This window comes from Melozone crissalis, unplaced genomic scaffold (genome assembly GCF_028551555.1).
Source record: "Melozone crissalis strain CALT ecotype California unplaced genomic scaffold, PUWL_Pcris_2 ptg000027l_1, whole genome shotgun sequence".
Taxonomy (NCBI): Eukaryota; Metazoa; Chordata; class Aves; order Passeriformes; family Passerellidae; genus Melozone; species Melozone crissalis.
In genome coordinates, this window is record NW_026535805.1 from 22192874 (window position 1) to 22216456 (window position 23583).

Here is a 23583-nt window from a genome sequence, read left to right on the forward strand (position 1 = left end):
CCGGAGCCCGCTCTGCCGTCAGGAGCTGCTGGGTGGAGCGTGGCCCTGGATCGGGGCTGTTCACCCCTCAGCCCGGACACAGAGCAGCTGCCAGGTGTCGGAGCTGTCCAAGCGCTTCTTGAGCTTTGACCGGTTCGATGCTGTGACCACTTCCAGGGGACCTGCTCCAGTGCCCAACCACTCTCTGGATGAAAACATTTTCCTAATATCTAACCTAAACCTCAGCTTCATGCCATTCCTTTGGGTCTTGTCTCCCATCACCAGAAAGAAATTGCTGCATGCCTCTCTGCTTCCCCTCACGAGGAAGTTGTAGACTGTGTTGACATCTCCTCTCAGTCTCCTCCAGGCTGAACACGCCAAATAGGCTCAGCCGCTCCTCGTACGACTGTTCGCTTTGGAGCGTGGCGGGAGAAAGGGGGGCACACCGGGCGCGTCTGAGGGGCCGCCAGCGGGCGCGGGCGGCCGCGCCGTTCAGCCGTTACCGCCCCCCTGCTTTGAACTTCCCGCCGCCGCCCGCGCTGCCCGTTCGCCGCCGCAGTTTCCAGGTGGCCGCCAGCGGGCGGCGAAAGCGCCGGGTGGCCGCGGCCTCTCTGCGTCCCCTCTCGGGGTGGTGCCGAGGGCGGCCACTGTCCCGGTCCGCTCCGTTCCCTCGGGTCCGCCCTGGGCTTGTGCCTCCGGCGGCGGCGAATCTGCCGGGCCGGTCCCGCCGCTAGCGCGGTTTGGGCGGTTGTCAGGGAGAAGCAAGATGGCGGCCGCGGCGACGGAGGAGGACACGGAGCTGCGGGACCTGCTGGTGCAGACGCTGGAGAGCAGCGGGGTGCTCAATAAGATTAAGGTGGGCCGAGAAGAGCCTCTCGCCGGCGGGGAGCCTTGGCTGGCGCTGGCGGCGCTTCGCGGCCCTGCGGAGTGTGGGAGGACCGAGACTTGCCGTGTATCGTCCCCGCTCACTCCCGTTTGCAGCCGGTGTTCCCGGCTGGAGCGCTCCCCCGGCGTCGCGGCCTGGTGGTGGCGCCTGCTTTCCCCGTGGTGTTCCCCGGCTGCTCGTGGTGGAGCTGGTGCGAGGGCCCGGGGCCTGAGTGTGGCGCGGCGCTGCCCCGCGGCCGCGGGAATTCGGGATCCGCCGGCCGGGCAGGGCGAGCGGAGCATGGGGAGCCCGGCCCCGGCTGTGCGCGTTCGCTCTCCGGTAGCGAGTGGCCGCGGGAGCTCCCCTGTTGCCGCAGATTGGCTGGAAGCAATGGGCAGCAGCGTGGTGCGGGACGGGGTGGGTGAAGTTAATCCCCGCTTCGATAGGGGAAGCCCTTACTGAAAATTTCAAGCGGGGAAATTGTGGGAGTTGTGGGTCGCTATTTAAGCACTTGTTCTTCTTGAGTGTGGGTTGCTTCAGTTGTGCCTTGAAGGCTTGCTAAGTCTGGAAACTCTCGGGGGATGCTGCCTGCTCACAGGGAACAAATAGCGCTATGTTAAGAAAATATACGGGAGATAGTGGAGTGTACGCTACTACTGAGTCTGTGATGCAGCCTGAGCTTATGTCAGAAAAGGTAGGAAAATTGGTTCCGTGGATTCTTGTTCAAATTAAAAGCTTCTAGGAATAGTTATTGTGTATAATAGAGAGCAAGTTTCCTTCAAGGCTGGAGGAGAAATGAAGTGTAGCTTTCAGATGGTGGTGTTTATCCACGGTGCTGTTTTAGGTCTCCGGAGATGTATGGTCATTGCTGATATTTCAAGAACAGTTTAGCAAGTGAAGTGGTTTAAGGAAGTGACAGCATCTTTGTGTGTTTACTTTCAAGTTTACTGTATTTTGAACTAGTCAGACTTTTCAGCAAAATAATATTCAAAACCACATTATTCATCCCTTTCAAATGGATGATCCTTATTTAAGTTCTGTAAGAGAATGATGATGCTAGCTTGAATAACTGTGTTCTGAGTAGTGAGGCTTTTCTAATGGATGTCAGATAGACCTAGCTGTTAACCACTCGCCTACTATTGAACAATGCAAGTATGGTCATAGTAAAATTGTAATTTAAAAAAGCATGGAAAGGCAATTGGGTCACCTTAAGCTTGTGAACAGAAATTTCTGAATTCCTACCTTTGTGTAGTAAGTAAAATTTCATGCTATGGTTGCCAGTCCATTGAGTTTTATGTGAGTCAATGTATTGTAGTTCACTATTCTATAATGCTTAGAGTGTGCAGTATCCAATACTGTGCAAGTTTTTGCTGTTATGGCAAATTAGCAAATGACTTAGAAAAATACAAAATGCAGCTTTCTTGCCAGATTATGTCTCTCCTTAATACCAGGTGTTACTGTTTAATAACTGGTATGCTTATGGCTGAGGCTTTTGACTGGAAGAACTCGTGGTGATTTTTTTTCTTAGCTGTAAACCTTAATTGGCATGTGAGTTTGAGTGTTGTTTGGCAGTGTTAATGACTTAGAGATTTTGTTCTTTTGTTACTTGACAAAACCCTGTTGCTGGAAAAATTAAGATTGAACAAGGCTTTTTAAACTGTCATCTTTTAATTGAAATTAGATTATACCATCCATTAAAAAAAGTTGCAGTCATCCTTTTATCTAGTCAGTATTTTTTTTTTTTGTTATGTGGTAGGACTGAAAATTTAAATATTATCAAAAATGATGCTTGTTTCATACTTTAGAATGAGAACTGACCATTTTTCAAGATGGATGAGGCTAGAAAGCTACAATGAAGTATTTGTGATTTATTGAAGTAGCTACATTAAGGAGAAAAATATGTGGTCAATGCATAGCTGCATTGGTATGAGGCATTGGAAGGGTTAGAATTCAAGGGGAATTATTTCAGTGGATGAAATGTATCAGGGTGTCACGTTTTGTAACATAATGACAGTAATTTTTAGAAAGAAACTTACTGTCATAATTTAATTCTGTAATAAGAGACAATTCTATAATGGCTTGCAGTTTATTAGTTTATTCTTATTTTGGGATTAATTTCTTGGGTGCATTGGTGTTGATGTAAATTATTTAGCTGAAAAAATGTACTTATGACATTTTAAAAACTTGTTCATAATTTTTACATTTGTCCTAAAGTTTGAGCACTGCAGTAATTAATAAAGTAATACAAAAACTGGAAGTTGTATAAATGTATTTACTGCTTGCAGTTGAGAATTTCCTGTACTCTCTAAAATGCAATATGTGTGTATATGTTTACACACACATTAATATATGTACATAGTACAGATGTATACTGTATATAGTTTGTTGATTATTGCAATTAGTCTGATGAATGAAACAGCTTTCAAATGAATTCTGTAAACACACAATGTAACTGTAGATATTTGTATTTCAGTGAAAATTATCGCCGTTTCTGTGTGATAGTGTACAAATAGGGGTGTTCTGTCTTGAAGAGAATGTGATCTTTCTCCTAGGGAGGCTGTCATCATCTGAGCAAGAGGAGCCATTATGCTTCTGTGTGTTTCTTTGTTATCCTCTTTTGTTTTGGTTGATATATTTTAATCTCTTGATTTGGAATAATTTAAGTGTATATTACCTGAATTTTGCATCTTTTCTGGAATATACTGTTGCTACAGTTATGTGAGGAGGGTTAGCATCACTGATGTCACATGCCTAGTCAAGCTTTTGGCCAGGTGGTACTGCTAAGTTCTTACTAATTTGCTTAAAAACCTGTGACACACTGAGGCAAGTGCTGTGATGTTAGAGGGATAAAAGTGCAATTTTTTACTATGAGCATGCGCACATGCTCCTGTTTGCTTTTGCATCTTCGATCCATGTACAGTAATGAATAGTGCTTTTAAATGTCTTACAATTATTAACTGTCACGATGAGCATGCTGTGCACTGCAGTGTAACCTCCTGTTTTCTGCATATTGTGGTGTGTTGTTTGTTATGGAGCACTTCATACCAGAAAGCCAACCTAATATCTATTTCTTTTTAGTTTTATAAGCCAAGTGAAATAGAACCATTTTTAATTTCAAATAAACTAACTGAAATTTAACATTTAAATGTCATTATGGTCCTCATCATATTCTCAGGGAGGAGTCTAAGTATGAGTGGTTCTACTGCTAGTCCAGGACTTGGTTTGTTCATGTCTAGAGGATTATGTGTGCACAATCAGTCCCCCAGTCCTCTGGCAGACAGTGGGGGAGAGCATAGCCACCAAATGCTCAAGGATGAGAATCTTTACAGATTTTGCAGATGTTAATTACAGGGAGGGTATTACTGAGTAATGGTGGTAGAGATGTTCCTGGTTATGGTTTACACCAGCCTTGGATTTGTGATGCATGCAGACTGGGAGAGGTGTTTATTGTGGTGCACACAGAGGTTTAGCCTGGGTTGATCACCAGCAGGTAAACAGGTCAGTGTTCTGCCATGTCTGTTTCCAGAGCAGAGCATCTGCTCTCTATCTACCAAGGGGTATGGCAGTTGTTTTGGAGTTAGGAAGTGCAGACACTGAAAGTTGTGCAGAACGGTGCCCATGTGCCATACCAAATTTTACAAGTGCAAGAGATTGTTTATGCTTTGGGCTTACATGGGGCTGTTCCACAGTGCTGGAGCAGATGGTGGTTACACGTTCCTGTGCTTTAGCTGAAAGGTCTTTGAGAAATCTTGTACATTATTTTAATCATTTCACTTCCCTAAACCACACATTTAGCCACACCATCCTCTGATGGACATCTTGTGAGTGCAAGCTTGCAGGAGATTTTGCACCTCCAACTGGCCCACCTTTAGCAGATCCCTAAAGTGGGATCTGCTTGGCACTTGCTGAACTTGCCTACCCCTTGTTTCTTAGGAAATGCACAACCCTTGCCTGTATGGCTTCAAAAATTGTGTTCAGCTTGTTGAAGTGGGTTGAGAAGAGTGGTAGCATATGCGTTTGTTTGACAGGCTGAAATTTATATTATGGTTTCTGCTAATGAGTCTTGGATGAAAAAAGAAGCCCAGAACTTCCTCTGCAAAAGCTGCAGAACTCCAAGGGTTTGTAGAAATGTTGAGAGATGAATGAAGCAGACAGCAAGGCTCTGTTAGCTAGCAGACAATGTCCTACTCAGCTGTGCTATAGGTACAAAGCAGTTTATGAAGATAAAGTTCTCACTTTTTTACCTAGTATTCCACAACATTTGGAGATCAGTGGTGGGAAACCATTGCTCATTCATATGAAGTATTGCCCCAGCAATAGGAAATATTGCCTCAGCCACAGAAAATATGGGTAAAGTTTGATAGGAAAAAATCTTTTGATGAGGTCTCTTTGGAAGATGTTGGGATATTGGGATTGAAGGTGAATTGTGTGGCTGTACAAAGGAGACAAAATGCAAGGAGCAAGCCATAGTTTTTCCTTATTATAAGAAATAATCTTGGCCACTGATGTGCCTAAGTGCTTTGAGATGTAGGAATGCGTTTGAAGTTTACAAGTATTTTCCTGCTGGAAAATATTGTCTCAAGTTTTGTCTTAGGAAAATCAGATCTCTTGTTTAAGTCCTGGACAAATCTATTCTGGCACAATCCAAGACAAATACTACAAAAAAAACCAAACCCCCCCAAAAGACCAACTAGAAACTCCATAGACTTGCTAAATGTTATACATATTGGAGTGTGCAAGGGGAAGGTGGTTACAGGTAATTACTCAGTCCTGGATGGTCTCTGTCTTATCCTTTCACTTTTCATCCAATATCTGCTGTTTCCAAATTAAAAGCATATTTCCAAATTAAAAAGGCGTTTTTTGAGATGCCACGTAAAAAGTGTGTTTGGGGAACTCTTGAGGGAGTAAGAGCTGTTACCCTCTTTTCCAGGGAGCTGCAGATTGAGGGAGCTTCTTTTCATGGACAGTGCTTAGGGTGCCTGCAAAAGGGTCTCTATTTGGAATACGGTAAATTTACCCAGGTTCTAAAGAGGGATACTGTAGCTCAGTGCAGAAAACATGCTTTTTTTCATGGACTTCAATTTCTGATTTATAGTACAGTAGCAATCAGTAAAAAACCAATGTTGTCTGATGAGCTGTAAATGCCTGGAAGGAAAAGGGGAAATTTAATTTTGTTTCAAAACACTGACCCATCCATTTCTCTAACACAGACAGTATTTGTCATATACAACGATAGCTTTACTTGTTTTAGCCAAGTTCAGTGAGACCAAATGGCTGTTTCATTGACACAAGCTCTTGCCTGATAAAACTTCTTAGGGATAGAAGAGAATGGGTGTCTTTCACAGTATTAGAGAGAAGTCTGTAGGCTTGATGGATGTAGAAGTGATAGACTCTTAGTCATCAACATCTGTCTCTGTTGACATAATCCTGTTTATTGAGGACTTAGAATATGGACGGGGAATTAGAATATCAGGCTTTGGTCTGTTTTACTACTAGATGGTGAACAAAATTCTTCAGAATGTTATTTGGATTGTGTTGAATACTGCTAGCAGAATGAAGCAGTGTGGAATGGTGAAATGATGAAAATGACAAGAGTTGATTGTAACAATGTATGAGACAAGTATTGGGCTTGTGCCAAAGGGTACTAGGGCAAAGAGAAATGCAATCTGTTCATACCAATTAAAAACAAAAGAGGTGTGAGATTAATCCACTTACAGTGTTCATCTGTGTAGCTATAACTTTCCTATCTGCTGGTGGGAGCAAATTGCTGTGGCTGTACCCGATGATGGTGATCTTAGTCTCTGGTGTTCAAATTCTCTATGACGGGCCTCAGGTCCTGAAAAGCCTATATGACATTGTCCATCCTACTGGTGTAGTATGATTCATCTTGTAGTATGGTGATTATTGCTTTGGCCTCAGCTTTGTTATTGTTGCTTTTTACTTTCTTCTGTGTGAAGTTGAGCATTACTGCTTTAACTTTGCACAAATTCTAGTGTGTAGTTCTTAGTCTAAATTTATTGAGGTGATATTTTGAGAGTATTGTGCTATGTTCTGACCAGTACCCACCACAAAGGATGAAGGTCAGTGTGTTGTAGTAGTGGTGTAAACTTCCCTTGTGGGGATAGTATGGAAGTAATTAAAAGCCAGTGGATTGGACCTAGACAAGTGGAGCAGGCAAACAATCCCAATTAACCAAAAAAAAAGTGACAGTTTGGTATTGTTCCAGAGTTTTACAACAGGTCAGACTTTGGATTAGCTGATGTACTGGCAACTATGTTCAGACAACTTAATTCTCCAGTCCCATGATCCAGACCCTTAGGGGGGTTTACCCCTACCCACATGCATTGACTGCTGTGTTGTATTTTGAACGGTTGTAACAGCCAGTCAGGAAAGCTTTGTTATTTTTATTATCCTCTTATGTAAATATATTTGGTTTCTGTGGCCTAAGTGACAAAGAGAGCCTTGCTTTCAGGTTTGTCTTAGTGAGGTAAGACTAAATAAACAAGTTGTTAGCTGTTGGTTGAAAAGGTAGATGAAAACTGATTTTGTAAGAGTAATATTGAAGTTAATGGGGTGTGTAAAGGGTCTCACTGATTGACAACACCTGAAAAAAAGGTAAGAATAATAAGTTAATTACATATAAGAGGATTTTCTGATTGAAAATCCCAGCAACTGAAAAAATGTGATTGCAGTGTCAGTATGACATTGCATATTGTTGTTAGTGTTTTACTCCTCTTTTGGTGGGAAATCCTTTTAGCTTTTTTGCATTATTTTTTGTCTTTCAATAAACTGTCCAATGAGGAGTTTCCTTAAGAAAGAAGTGTTTGTTTTTCCCATGAGAGGTGTTTGGGTTTGGATTTTTTGGGTGGGTTGGTTTTTTGTTTGGTGGGGTTTGGGGTTTTTTGCTTTGGGTTTTTTATGGGTGGGCATTTCCTTTTGGTTTTATTTTTTTGGTGGGTGGGACCAGTTACTTCATGTTTAGTTACCTCTTGTAATATATATGAGGAAGTCCAGACATTCTTTGTATTGGTCTTATTCTTAGTTATGTAAAGAAATCTTTCTTTTAAATTCTGGTATTTTTTCTTGCTGTGGTGAAAAGTTTAATATGCTGTCTTTTCTAGTTTATTACTGCAGTGTTATCTACTGACTTACTTCAAAATGTCAAGATTAAGAGTTGATTAAAGTGGCAGACTAATTCATCAAATGTATGCTGTCCATTTGACATGTTCATTCAAAGTAGAAGAATTGTAGGGCTTAACAAAAAATTTTAAAAAGTAGGCAAGGTTTAAGCTTCAATATTTAAAGTAGTCCTTAGAAGAATTCTGATTCTTTATTATAATACATTTAGAATCAGGTAGGTAAACCATTACTACCAGGAGTATTTGAATGACTGTGATCATGTTCTTTTCCTTTAGAAATTCTGGGATTTTGGGTGTAATCTGACAAGAAATCATAGCAATCTGTATATTTTAATGTTTAGTTTTTAACAGGTTATTATGGCCTATTTGTTCATATTTCCCAAGTGAATTGTAAATGAAGAGTAGGTGTTTTGGAGCTGCCTGAAAGAGATGGATGTTTAACTGTCAAAGAAACTAATACAAGATAATTTAGGTACTTTGGAATCTTTTTATGTACAAAGAAATAATTTAGGATGTCTTGTATCAAATTATGCTGGCCCCTGCCTTGTTCTCAGAGTGGAAACTATTATTTCTCTGCCTCAAGTAACGTTGCCTGTAATCATAAGTGTTTTAATTGCACTGATATAGATTACAGTCCATGCCAAGTTGCTTGAGGAGAAACAAATAGCTATAAAGCTACTTGCTAGCTCTTTGCATCCTATTTGCTTAGGAAAAAAGTGCTTGTAGAAATGCTGTTTGTTTTGGTTTTTGTTTGGCAGGCAGAGTTACGGGCAGCTGTGTTTTTGGCTTTAGAAGAACAAGAGAAAGTAGAGGTAAGAGAACCTTAAAAACAAATCAGAAAGAAAAAACATCCTTTGTGTAGAATTAAATATAATAGCTTTAATGCTTTCTATTTGTAAAATATAACAAGATAAAAAGATGTATTTCTGCATAAGATGTATAAAGAACTCAAAACAGGACTATCAGGGTGTTTCCTGATGTTTAAAAATAGGAATTGTTAAATACCCTTTTGAAATTATAATTTTAAGTGTCTGTATCTGCTGAGTTTATATGGCTTCTGTCCAGTTGACCAGAATAGCTAAATGTTTTCTCCATCAAATATGTATTTAAAAAAAAGATATCTGCTTGACTGATCAAGATTTTATCAAATCAGAATAATTTCTTTTGAAATTGAAAATATTTTACTGGGGTGTTTTGACAAGTATTTTAAAAGCAGTTTAGTCCAGTAAAATGCCAAGTATGCTAATGCTTATGGTGTTTCCCATAAGGATGTTGTAGGCTTGCTTCAGGATAATTTGCTTTAATACTTAAGGATGAATTCTTAATAAAGAGATGGACTATGTACTGACACTTCTGCAATACATTAATATTAAGGGAATGAGATACTGATCCATGGTTGCATAAGAGTACTGCTGTGGTATATAGATACCAGTTTTGTGACCTCTCCTACTGCTGACTTTGCTTCATTTTCTCTGTCTTTCCAATTTCTAGAATTGGGAGTAGAGAGTGCTCTATGTCCAGCCTCTTTGCTTCAAAAGGAGAGGAATGTTCTATTCCTCTGCTGGTTAGATGGTTGAGCTCTTTCTGAAGAAATGCTTACTGAAACAGACAATATTAGGATGTTAGTACGGATGGGAAGTAGTTATTCTATGACATGAGATTCCATATTCCAGAAATTTAACATAAGATAGCTGAAGAAGATGTGGTGGAACAGTAATGTCGAAGAACAGTGCCATCTCTTTATGGGCAGCTTCAGGATATTATAGAGCACCCAGAGAACAACCTCCCACACTACCTGGAGAGTAATAGCAATAGTTCAAGTAACGTGAAGAGAGATTTGCTACAGTACATTTCAGCTCAGCATTTCTCAAAAAGCTCAAAAGTATCATGATATTTTAAATTTACACTGCTAATACTGGTGATATATTAATACTCACCATGACTCTGAATTCTCAAATATTAAGCAATATTTCCTTTTTTCAGATAGCACTTTCTTGTGTATTAGCATTTGCAACTGTAGTTATAAATACCTATAACTGATCCTTTTCTTACCCAGGATACCCATTCCATCTTAGGAATGGCATTTAGAATTTGTTTTGAAAAATCCTGGAATGATTTTGACGAACCCAGACATAGTATATTGATTTATTTCTGTTTAAAAATTGAAGAGGGCAAATCTAACAAGGGAGAAAAAAGCATTTTTCATAATATCTTTGAAGGTGTTTTAATTAATAGATGATTAGTATTGATTTGTGTTCTAATAATTAGCATCGTCCACACTTCGTCTGGAAGATTTGTAAAATTCTAGTTTTTAAAAGGCTGGACTGAATTGCCTTAAACTTCTCACTGTATTAGAGGAGGAACATGGGAAGTTAGCTGCTTAGCTTACCTCTTCAGTCTTTACTAGATAAATGAAAATCAGTTTGCTATTAAGAATTTTGGTGGAATTACTTTAGCTCCAAGACAAATTTAATTTGCCTCAACAAATTTATTGCTACATAACTTTTACTTGTAGTTATAGAATTCATACAAAGGTAGATTTTTAAGAAGTGGATTACATGGGCAGGGCATCACTGTGCAGCAGAGTACACCCAAACATTAGTTTGCTGTGGTTTTCAGTTTCTTGCTAGCATGTAGACGATGTTAATTGCTGTTTGGTTTTTGCTTTTTCACAGAACAAAGCACCTCTGGTAAATGAAAGCTTGAAAAGTTTTTTAGGTACAAAGGATGGTAAGTTCTTTGTTTAGTATATACTTCTGATAATAAAAATAGGAGACAAAGGATTAAATCTTTGACTCTTATTAATAGTGCAGTCTCCATTACACTAAGTATGCTTTTGTTCCTTTCACATGTCCTAATTGCTACTTGTTCAGAATAGAATTAAATCTATAATTTTTAAAGTTAATCTTGCTGAAGTTATACATTAATTAATGTGATTAAGGCATTGAAGTTAATATTTCACAATGCCTTATGGTCAGAGACATTCTAGACCAATAGAAACAGAAACCAGCGAAAACTAAGAGTAGAGGTGCAGGAGTAAATGCACGTATGTGACAAGTGTCAAAATTATGTTTTTAAAACAGCTGAATAGTTTAGAAAAATGCTGCACGTAAATTTTGTAAGCAGTCTGTAAAGCTCTTGCAGTATTACTGGCTTAAATGATTTTTATATGATGACCAATTCAAAATGAGGGAGTTCATACACAAGCTTGTTATGAGGTGATAGTTTGCTGCATGTCTAAACTATGTCCATACAGAAGCCATGTGTGCTGGTGTTAAATCTTTGGAATTTGATTTGTTTCTGTCTCTGGTGTATTTTAACTCTTATTTTCTTTTTAGGTCGCTTGGTAGCAGGTCTTGTTGCAGAATTTCTACGTTTTTTCAATCTTGATTTTACTTTAGCTGTTTTTCAGCCTGAATCAAGCACGGTAATTGTTGATTTGTTTGTTTGTATGCAGTGCTCACTGTTTGAAGTGCATGGCAATGAATGCTGAAGCTATGGCAGATTTATTTAAACCACTTATTTGTTTTTATTAAAAATGTTGTTTTTATGTTTTGTCTGTAATAGGTGCTTTAGTGTCATGAAAATACATTTTTCAGGAAAGTGGGCTAATGTTAATATTTCTCTTTATCAAAATCAATGCAAGATAGTAATTTAATTTTGAATTAACAAGCTGATAATTTTTGTGGAATCATATAATGGTAAATGAATCCTTCATACGCCTGCAACATTTTTTACCACTTACTTTGCCATGTCATAATATTAAATTAGTATTGTTACATGAAAACTAAAATGTCAGTCATCTGCTCTGAAAGAAATCCAGTGACACAAAGGACTTTGTGCAGATATACTTGACAAAAAGTGATTGAATAGAATAGTTCAGTTGGGAAGGACCTACAGTGATTTTGTGGCCCAACTAACTGCTTTAAGGCTTTAGTACTGAATTAGATGGTTTTCATAATCTTTGTCGCCTTTTATGATATAAAGGTTTTAATAGTAATTTTGTGTTTGAGGCAGTTTCATTTCACTGCAGAATTTCTCATTATTTCTGAAGTACTTTTTTTTTTTTTGAAGTTGGTTTAAATAGTTAATATATTAAAAATGCAGTTTTTTCAAATCAATCAGTTGGTTGACTTCTGTTTCTCAGAAATTCATGTTTCTTTTTAGGGCCTTATTCAAAGAAAATCCCATACAACTTTGTTCTTTGCCAAATATCCTTAGCCAAATTAGTTACTAAGCTATTACTAGAACACATCTGTGCAAAGATTCACGTTCATGCTACCAAATAGAAACAAATAAAAACAGCCACACTGTGTTGTGTTGCCACCCACTCTTGGGGGCAGTGCTTTATTTGCATTGTAAAGGCATATTATGTGCTTTGAAATACCCCCTTCTGTTTTCCAGTAAATGTGTCCATTTCACTGTTTAGTTCAGGTGGAGCTGTGTTAAATAAGACTTTTTTGTATTACAAAATTTATCTTTTGTTTTCTGAGTTATTTCGATGTTGTGATTCTTGTTTCTTTTGTTGTCTCCCCAGCTAAATGGCCTTGATGGTCGAGAAAACTTAGCTCGAGATTTGGGAATTATGGAAGCAGAAGGTACTGTGGGTGGTCCCCTGTTGCTGGAGGTTGTTAGGAAGTGTCAGCAGAAGAAGACTTCAGGTGGTGGAGAAGTAAGTAATACTAAATAGAAATTTCTTTCTTATAGTTGTTTATTTTTTTTTTAATGATGAAAAATAAATTACTTGGCTGTTGTACTATTATACTCTTTCAGGTCTTTATTATATTATGCCTTCAACTTAATCAGACAGACAAGAGAAACTTTATGACTATTACTTTTAATACCACCCAAGGGCTCTTTGTTAATATTCTACTACAGCATAGTAGCACAGAGTGAATCTAGATAAATGACACAAAACTCTCTGTCACTTATTTTCTCATTTCTGGTGTGGTTTGATAACACTTTTATCTATACCTGTTTTCCTTGGCATACTTATAATTTTAATATGACCTGAAAAGCCTTGAATTAATTTTGTCAGAAGCTTTAAAGCTCTACTGAAAACTTACGTACTTAAAATTAAATGCATCAAAGTATTGAACTATTTGAAGGCAATGACAGTAGTATTTGAATGGAATAGATAATAAATATGTTGATTAGGTGAATTAAACCCAACCAATAGCATTTGATTGTGACTTGAAAAAAAGTTCTCTGCACCCAGGATGTATTCAGTGTCCCAAAGAAAGCTTAAATTCAGGGGTAGTTGTCATAGACTTCTTAACATAGCAATTTTCTGTCACATGAAAGCAGGATTTCCTTGAACCTTTGTATTTCCTGGTGTTTGATTTGTCTGGGAATGCCCTAGGAAAGCCAAGACCCTTGTGCCTGCCAGTCTGTCCGTGTCCTGCTATGGGGACTCCACTGAGCAGTCCATTCTATTGGAGGGTGTTTGAATGGCTTGCTGAGGTACATGTGCCAGCAGTGTATTGGAGTCAAATCCCATAGTGCAATTAAGAAGGGAGAGCCCCTCCTGGATCTCCTAACTCTGTGATTTCCATACTGTGTGTGACTATAACTTCCCAATCTTCTCTTGTACTACCCTCAGCTCTCTTCCCAGTGTCAAGGTTTGCATACTGTCCAAGTGAGGGGGGGTAGCCTTGTTTCTTGTTGGATGCAATTATCATAGGAGCAGAGAATCATTGAGATTGAAAGATTGTCCAGTTCAAGTACCAGCATCACCATCACTGTAACCCCTGACCCTCAGAACCCTGCACCAGATCCAGATGCCTCTTGAACACTTCCAAGGGTGGTGACTCCACCACCCCTCTGGGTAACCTGTTCCAGTGCCTGACCACTGTAACTGTGGAACATTTTTTTCTAACATATAATCTGATTCTCCCCTGTCTGATCTTAAGGCCATTTCCTCTAGACCTCTCACTGCAGGCACGGTAGAGGAGTCTGGTCCCCATCTCTACCTGCCCCCTGAGCCTCCTCTTGTTTAGACCAGCTGCCTCAACTGTTCCTTTTAGGACATGCTTTCTAGTTTCTTCATGAGTCTTATTGCCCTTCTCTGGACATGTTCCAGCACCTCAATATCTTTTCTAATGGGAGGGGCCCAAAACTGAATGCAGTAGTTGAGATGCAACCTCAGCAGTTCCAGTTATTACAAAATTAAATATAAGTTTTAGTAAGTGCTTATTTGAAACTTCTTAGGTGGCACCAGTTCTAAGTGACAGCCAGTGCCCCACATCAAAATCATCTGATGGACAGTCAAGTGCATACTCTATACCAAATAAGGTAAGACTATACATAATAAAAAGCTTTGTAACATATGTGAGATGAGTAAAAGAGAGAACTCCTATGAAACTGCAGATATGACAGCATGTGACTCCAATGAAACTGCAGCATTCACTTAAATGATCTGCAATTTGAATATATTTATTCCACTCAACAAAACTTTCAACTATGATTCCAAGCAAATATGAACTTTTGTGCTTATACTTTGCTGGCATGACATAGTACAGGCCCCAAAACAGAAAAGTAGCTGTAACTTCCCTTTTATTGTAGCCAGGCTATCATCAAGCTCTTAATTTTCAAAAACAATTCAGTTCCTCTGGATAAGAAATCAAAATATTTTTATTATTACCACTTGTGGGTTTAAGTACTTTTTCCTGCCCTAGAAAAACTGAGCTACTGCCAGCGATTGAATGTGGTTCTGTGACTGAGATAAAACAGCCTTGGTATGAAGAAGTCCTACCCAAGGTGATTTTAACTTTCATGGCCTTGAAAATTTGGCTTCAGCCTTCTGAACAAAAAGTTAATGACTAATAAAAAATACTTCAGGCAGTACAACCTGCATACATATTGGCTATCTGGATTAAATAATACTTTTTGTTTTATTTCAAAACTGTGCTGCTCTTCATTTGTAGAAAGGAAGCTAATGTAATAAATCTTTCACTGGCTTAAATTTAATAAGTCTAGGAGAAAATAAAAATAGCAGTACTCCTTGCTAGGTAATAATATAAAAACATTTTTCTTTCTCAGCACCTTGATTTTCTGGGTAAATTAGAATATTGTTGTTTGGGCCACAAAGCCATGCAAAGTTACACTTGAGTTGTGTGACTTGATGTGAAAGGTTGCACATGGAATTGTCCTTATGCTCCAGACTTTAGGACTGAGCCATGAACATGAGGAGAAAACTGAAAATTACGTACTTTTCAAGTCTCACTTTTGTCATTTTTGGTTTTAGTATTTGAGAGAACGTGTCAGTAAATCCAGTTTTCTTATGCTAATTACTTTAAAACCTGATACTATATTGCAAAAATTACCATTTAATATGAAATTTAGAGTAGTTTTCATGGGTTTAAGTTAATTTCTTTTGAAGACAGTGGCTATAAATAAGAACCTTTGTTTGTAGAGATGTTGCAAAATAACATGAATAAAGCATAAGAATTTGTCTGTATGTAATTTCTTTATTTGATAACCAAGATATTTTAAAATTGCTTTTATAATAGAAGTGATGTAGATAGCATAGGAATGCACAGAATGGAACAAAAGGTTTTAATGGCAGCAGCACTAAAGAAAACTTTGTGAAGTTATAAAACTTTATGAAGTTAATGTTTTTATGGTTATTGATGATACTAATGAACTTGCTTATATTTTCAGGAATTGCAGGTAATATTTTAAGAAGTGATGCTTGGTGCATGTTATGTGTTGCGCATTTATGTATACACTACAGTATTAGTATTACATGACATGAATACTTACTCCTGTATTTATCTTTCAAGGCTGCTGAAAACACTCAGAGTGATACAAGTATCTCATCAGGGGAAGCAAGCAAAAAAAGTATTCATTTTTTGCCTAATGAAACAAAACTAGATCCTCAACTAGAAAACAAAGACTTGAGTACCAAAGAAAAAAGTGATCCAGTTGTGGATGAAGATGATGTAGAGGGAGATTCTTTCTTTGATGACCCTGTACCCAAACCAGAAAGAACTTTCAGCTGGTAGGTAAAGTGGATGTTCTCCTTAATACATAGTTTATTTTGTCCTCTGTATGCTTGCAGACCTTTGAGAGCTGTTAGTTATTAGATTAATTATTTTGTAAGTGTTCAGATCTGGAATATTTTGTTTCCAAAATACTCATGCTTCACATTTTATTCTATTCCATGATTCTGTTCTATTCTATGCACAGTGTCCTCTGGTATCTCTTGGAGGTAGTATGAGTGGAAAAACCTGTATTACTTTAAGGTGCATCAGCTAGGGTTTCCAATATCCCTAGCCTGTTTCTTTGGTGGAATGAACATGTGTGATGCACAGACATCAGTGTTTCTTCTTGGAACAGACCTGCAGTGGTGATCTGTACTAAAGGAAGTGGACAATGACAGGGACAGTGCATTAAATATTGATACAGCTTTGTAGGGAATACAAAAACCACTCTAAACAGGCTCCACAGACTGTAATAATAAGGCAAGTTTCCTTAGAGTGGAGGATTTTCTCTTTGCATTGCAACACTTTTTATATTTTCAGTGAAGTGTTGTTACTTCTGCGTGTGCCAATTTTGCAGATGCATGCTAAGGACGTTTTTTTATCGTTCATCTGTGGAGTGTAATGACTGAAAAATGCCATTTGAAACAAGAGCTAGTGACTGAACTATACAGCACCTTTGTTATAAAACTGAAAAATTCATTTTTTGTGTTATCAGGTTCAATTATTTTGAGGCTTAGCTTAGATACCGCTGTATTGAGCAATGCTGCAGGATCATTTCATGATGTTCTTTTGCTGTGCTTAAGTAATCAGAGAATTGCTCCAGCTTAGCAGACATTAGGAAGAGGTTGCAGGATCATTTGTAAGTCGGTTTGGCAGGTGACTTTCCCCTCCTATGCTGATAGTGGGCAGAGCAGCATAAGTTTTTTTGTATTACTGCTGTGGAGATGCTTAGTCTTAGAATAGGATCCTTGTGGTCGAGCACAAAGTAATCATGCCAGGTAAACCAGGTTTCTCTCTAGTAAATTAATGGACTCTTTGTGAAACATCATTTATAATACAGTTTTTGTTGGATGTTTTTTGTTGAAGTAGACTTTTTTCCTCAAAGTGCAGTGACTGTACTCTGGAAAATATTGTGTGTCACAACTAACCCTACTATAATATTTATTTTCTAATTGTTAATAGCAAGATTAAAACTGCATCTGAATGCTTTTACTCCTCCTTACTTGCGAGCTTGTTTAGCTAGCCTTTAACCAAAGTTAACATTGTAGGAGCTAGTCTAAATGATTAGTTGGGTAAATTAGAAAAATCTGCAAAAACTTTTGCATAATAATATTTACTAATTTCTTATTTTTTGAGCATTTTCATATGACAGCAAGAGAAATTTTCTTTGAAAATGAGTAAACTAAATTTCTTTTAAAAAAGACAATCAAAAGACAAGACTAATTATTTAAAGTAAGGTTTTTTTCTTTCCTAGTAGAGAAACGCCCTACAGAAAAAATTGCTTCCAGATTACGTCTGTCTGTAGTAGAGTCACAGTCCACAAGTAGTATTTTGTAGCACATAATGTTACTGTGATGCAGCTATTCTAGTTACATCCCATAATAAGGTATGCTGAATGTGTTAACAACAAATGAGCTAGAATTTGTAGCTGAGCTGTGTGTGCTGAATTGCTCATTTTTACCTTCCTGACAGCTCTTCTAGAGGGCAAAAAACCCCCCATATTCTTCATGTAGAATCCCCTTTGTGGTACTTTGTGCTGCTGTGCTGGAGTCCCAAGGGGTAAATAAGTAGGACAGCTGCCAGCATTGCTTTCTTTGCAAAAAGGTAATTTCCTTATGGAAATCTTGCCTGTTCATTTAAGATGGGTTCAGAGCAAGCAGTTGCTAATGACAGTGTGGGAGATGATCCAGGCACTCATTATCTCTACATCTGACCCATTGTTCAAAATTTTGAAGCACTTTAACGTGTAATGTTACACATTATATTTTGGTGATCTAGATATAATGAATGATTAAATGATGCCCATTATTAATAGGAATGGAATCAAAATAGCAAAAAATTCTGGCAATACTTAATGTGAAAATCTTGGTCTCTTTTAATTTGTGTTTATTCATTCTTTATTTGCAAGTTCAAATCCTTTTGAACTAGGTAGTACCAAATGAACTTTAACATGTGGTGAGATCTATCTTCCTATAACAAAGAGGTTTTCATTCTGTGAACTAACTGCTCTTACATTTAATAGCTTCATCAGATGTGATCTCGTTAAGATGTAAAACAAGCTGAAGTACTGATTTATGTCTGAATATTTTTTCTTTTGGCTGCATTTACATGTGGGGATGATGAAAGGCCCCTAGACATAAATAGTGATGCTGATGAAGGTGCTCTGTCTGTGGGAGAAGACAGACGGAAGTCTTTGCATGGGTGAGAAAGTGGCTTTCAGTCAGTGTTGTGATTGACACTTGTGCCGGTGAGCTGCTACTGCTTTTAAGGTTGCAGAGTGAATAGGCCTTTTTCCTTGCTCTTTTTTGCTGTAGTATTGCTATTTTAGTTTTTTGACAATTTAATAACAGAAAAGAAAGTAACGATGCATATTTTACAGCTCTTATTGGGAGTGGAGTACTTATTTCTTTGGTTTTTACAGGAAAACTGAGGCTAAAGCAGGAGGTCTAGCATCCCTTTCTGATGCACCAGCTCTAAAAAGTGGCTTAAGCTCCCTGACTGGTGCACCGTTGCTAAAGGATTCTGATAGTAAGTTTTCATATCTTTGTGTTTTGATGATTGTAGAAGTTATTTCTGTAATGGAAGAATGATAGAGTATGTGGCCCCCTTCTGGTTGTAATGTGCTTTACAGTAGTGCTTTCTTAGTGGTGGCATACTGATTTGGATATGTTGTGGTACCACTGGGGCATTTTATGCTTTGGAACATGAAATACTTACCTACATCCCTTTTTTGTCTGTATATAAAGGAGTATATAATTCTACTGCTCAGTTTTAAACTGAAATTGGCTTATTCCTTTGTATTATCTTAAATTATTTGTACCAGTTCTTTAGAGGTGTTTGCTTTCATGTTGTAAATCCCTGAGTAGTGGGAGATTATTCCTGTTTACTCCTCAAGTTTTTAATCTTATCAGAGTTCAGCTGTGAAAATATAACATGATATTGCTGTACTGTACTATAAAACTACACAAGGTTGATAGAAAAGAACAGGTGTTATAAATTGTTAGTTTGTATGTGTTAAGTTGGATCTTACTGATGAGTGACAAGTCCAGTTTCTGATATAAGTGCTTTTGTTTACAGATTTGGATAGAAACTCTGTTTTAAAAGACCTGCGGTTGGTGAACGCAAAGCTGGGATCACTAGAATTAGGCAAGTAACTGCTAAACGTGAGGAAGCTTTGATATTTTTGGTTGGCCATAACTGATAAATTCTGGCCCAGCTTCTTAAAGGAATCTGAGAAACTCAAATGCACATATTGAGCTAAAATCTTCAGTTTAACTCACATTATTCTATTTAACATAGATTGTGAAGCTTAATATAGTTAAAAGCAAGATGTGATCTAAAGAAATCCAAAAAAGTGAAATCTGGTATCATGTGGGTTAATATTTTACACATGGAGCAAAAATTTCATTCATTGTGTGCATGCATTTGCTAATACCAAGTGATGAATTTTGTTGTTGAGATTTCTATGAAAAAAGCAGGTTTATATTTTTGGTAAAAGGTAGCCTGGTAGGTATTACTGCTTTTCAGTGGCATTTTTAGTGGCTCTCCACACCTTTGAAAGTTACCTTTCTTTTGGTGCAATATGAAGAAGGTGTGATGGAAGAATTCTCTCAAAATAGAGCTGTCAAGTATTTAAGTTTTGTATTCAGCAATGCAGCTAACTTCCTGAAAATTAATGTTCAGTTTTGAAACAGTTTATGTTAATAATATTGAGATTAAATAATGGCAAACATAACTCTTCCTAATCAGTGTAAGTAATTTAATCTACTCCCACTTTTGCTGGTCATCAAACCATGTATTTTGGTGCAGGAATAGACTGGGGGGTTTTGTGTTTCCTGAAGAGAAAACTTGTTTGATTAATAGCTTTTAAATCTTATTTAGGAAATGGAGATGATGATGAATATGCTGATGATTTCAACAGGTAAGAGGAAGATCATACCTCAGTAGGGTAGTACTTTATGCAGTATAAACATATCCATATTTGAATCATTTCATAATATGGCAGACAGTCACTATCACTGGGTATTTCTGAACTCCTTTAAACTTCAGCTTGCTATTTTAATAGATTTAGTTACCAGCTAAAAAAACAACCAAACTATATATCTTTTTATATAGGGATAATGAGTTCCTTAAAAACCTGTTGCTAACTTCAGCATGGTACTATGTTGGGTTTTTTCTGGAAGAGGTTTGGTGTTTTTCCTGAACCGTGCACTTAATAATGTTTTAGCAATTAATGCAGTTAGTCAATAATTATGTTGTTTGCTGAGATATTCAGTTGTAAAATAAGGCATCATGAGTAGTTGGTAACAAATATTTAATAACCTCATGCTTATGATGTGAAGGTATTGGTGTTTTAAATTGCATGATGGAGGCCTAAGTATTTCTTACTATTTATTATGGCTTTGTTTAGGTAGAAAGCCTTTAGTTGTTATGAAGTTTTAAGTAACTTCACATCTGACTTGCTAGGAAGTGCAGCTCCAGTCAAATGCCAGGTATAAAGTAAATATCATACCTGGATGTTTAATAACGAAGTCTTATTTCTGTGCTTATGGTTTCCTTTCTCTTTAGTACAAGTCATCGCTCAGAAAAAAGTGACATCAGTATTGGTGAAGAAATAGATGAACTTTCTGTGGGAACAGAAGAGTCAAATGCCAGTGATAAAGTATGATTATTTTTGAATTGTTGGTTTTTATATTCTTCTGATCTTTTCTTGACTTTGTTTCCAACTTTCTATGTTGTGAAGTAACATGCTATTATCCTTAGTTCTTAGGTTGTATGTTAAGGTCCATTATTAGTTACATTCTGGTTTTTACACCTAGTATCCTTGCTAAGTTAGATGCTATATTGATTAACAAAATCCCAACAAAACAAAAACCCTGCAACAGTTGTTCATTAGCACAGCTCACTGGGCCTTTCTAGGTGTGTAAAATGTATTTCAAGCTGGCTCAGTGCCCAACATACCAAGGTTTACCCCAGTATCTCCAGATCTGAGTACCTGCTAAAGGATTGTGTAATCTCACTGAAAGAGCTTGAGGCTAAAAGATATATGAAAGCTTATGAAGGAATACATGACATAATACTTACTGTTTTTGTGATTTCTGAGTTTGCTATTTTATTTTTCTAGCTCGAAAGCATCACACAAGACCTTACCATTTCTCAGTTAAGCGATGTTGCAGATTACCTAGAAGACGTGGCATAGAATTGGACAGCAAAAATCTTTCATTGTGCTGGACTAGAAGACTGCTGTGGACTATTAATTTCAGACAATCACCTTTTGCTGGAATGTCCACTCCCTATTTGTGCCTTGTGTTTCAAAAATACTGTCGGTGAAGAAGGTTTTTAAATATTCTGAACAAGAGCTACATGAAATAATGTGTTCCCATTTGAGTCTGATATCAGAATTACTTTCTTCATTTGATTCAGCCAAACCTTTCACAGAAGGAGGTGGATTTTCCAAGCGGGATGTCCATTGCTGGCAGTGGACATAATAAAAACCAACTGGTAAGAGAACATCAAGAAAGAGGCATGTGGCTTTATAGTGAACTTGCACTGTTGTTTTAACAGTCAGATTTTTTTTTTTAAAGATAACCAAAGAACCTTCAAAGGTAGTGGTTCAACTCACACTTCTTTTAACACAATCTTGTCAAGTCAGCATGTAGTCCGTATTTATGGTAACTCTAGCCACAATACCTGATTACTCCATACTTACTTGAAACTGTTCTTTTACAGACTCCTCTGAAAGTTGGACTTTACCTTTTTTAAAGGCATATTAAGTTGAGAGTGTCTAAACTCTTTAACCTAAATTTAGCTCTATTTAGGAGCTAAATTTAGCACTAGTCTTAACCCAGAATATTCTTGTTTAAATATGTTTGTCAGACCGTTGATGTTAAGACCTAAGCTGTTTTTATATATGATAATTTCATCAATGTTATTTGTTGTTAAATCACAAAAAGTAATTTTGTAAGGATTCACAAATCAGTAACTAAATCTTATGGGGTAAGTTTTTAACAGTGTGTAAGACTTAGTGGAGCTTTTATTTTTGAGGGTTCTTCATGTGCTGTAAGATCATTTTCATTCTTGAAAAATATTTTAAGTAAAAATGAGCGCCAAAAAGAGAAACTACTAAACTTCTGGTTTTCAGATTCTGACTGCTGTACAAAGTTCAATGCAAATATTTAAAAATACCATACTTAAGACATTGTGGACACTAAGTTCTAGCTAAGAGCAAATTCTTGTATTTTCACAATGCTCTTGCAGAACAGGGTCAGTCCTGGCAAGGTTGACAGTTCTGCAGTGATACTGTTGCAAGTGGCACTGCTATAATGTGTAGGTCATGGACATTTGTAATATTGAAACAAGACTTCAAAATGTGCACTTTTTGAACATTGTGAACACACCTGGAAAATAGACATGTAAGTGACTATAAATAATTTTATTTTTAACTTAGTTTTCTTTTTTTGAATATTTGTAATTTTATTTTTCAGAAACACTGTTGGCCTGTCATCAGTAGTAACCACAGTGGAAGTAACATGCTAAACTAAAGCCATTGGTTAAGCATTTAAAGCTGCTACTAGCACTAGAAGCTGACTTAAATGTTTTTTTGCACTGGGCCAGCAGGCCTGGAGCAGTGCTATGAAGTTAGGCTTGTACATTACATAAATGATTTGAGAGGAGACAGCAAAAGTGTGCCTTTTATTTATGTGCACCCCAAAAATAGCCAGCAAAAAAGCATCAGAGTATTTAGTCATGGTGTTGATTTGTAACTTTGTGCCATATTGTAGCAGCTGAACGCAGAGGAGAATTTTTTTCACCCCAGGAAGTCAATGTGCCATAACTTCAGATAGGAACAATACTGTAACATATGATATAGCCTATGTAAAAAATTCATTTAAGGTTAGGGGAACCTGTGCCTCAAGATAATGTATATGGAAAAGTTTGGATTAGACTTTTTTTCCTTTATTTTTTCCTTTCTTTTTTCTTAAGAAGAGTATCAGCATGTCTGAAGGAAATAAAATTTCAAATGAACAGTTGCTTTTGGCATTCATTTTTAAGGTGTATGGAATAATGCAGAGGCAGTGTTGTTTGCTTTCTTACATGCCTTGGGAAAACATGATGTTCCATTACCTGTTAGCTGTAGGATATGTGGCAATTTATCATACCAAAAGAAACCAAAACTTTATTAAAATACTTCTAATTGCATTTGAAGATGTGGCCTTTTCATGAACTAATTAGATATTTTAAGTGTTAACATGACTTGTGTTAACAGCCAAGTATTGTTCTCTTACCTTGGGAGTTAATTGGAGACCTTGCACTTTGGCTCTAATTGAAGGAAATACCAAAAAGTGGTACGTCTCCATGCTGTTCCTCCTGTGAACTTTTACTGAATTGTGTATAA

At 37.5% G+C, this 23583-nt stretch overlaps 1 protein-coding gene across 1 annotated transcript; it reads left to right on the forward strand.

The window, feature by feature from the left end:
• The first annotated feature begins 579 nt into the window (after positions 1–579).
• CEP43 (centrosomal protein 43) lies at positions 580–22493 on the forward strand. Its single transcript, XM_054279424.1, has 12 exons — positions 580–835; positions 8742–8795; positions 10659–10713; positions 11322–11410; positions 12521–12655; positions 14194–14277; positions 15768–15985; positions 18610–18716; positions 19266–19334; positions 20070–20109; positions 20757–20850; positions 21313–22493. The coding sequence occupies exons 1-12, from the start codon at positions 746–748 to the stop codon at positions 21385–21387; spliced, it is 1110 nt and encodes a 369-aa protein (XP_054135399.1). The 5' UTR covers positions 580–745; the 3' UTR covers positions 21388–22493.
• Positions 22494–23583: the final 1090 nt, after the last annotated feature.

What these genes read in the sequence shown, in the direction of transcription:
- CEP43 (XM_054279424.1), top strand. Translation starts at nt 746, where the DNA reads ATGGCGGCCGCGGCGACGGAGGAGGACACGGAGCTGCGGGACCTGCTG. An exon ending in AAGAACAAGAGAAAGTAGAG is followed by an intron (nt 8,796 to 10,658) that starts GTAAGAGAACCT and finishes GCTTTTTCACAG; the next exon opens with AACAAAGCACCTCTGGTAAA. An exon ending in TTCAGCCTGAATCAAGCACG is followed by an intron (nt 11,411 to 12,520) that starts GTAATTGTTGAT and finishes TTGTCTCCCCAG; the next exon opens with CTAAATGGCCTTGATGGTCG.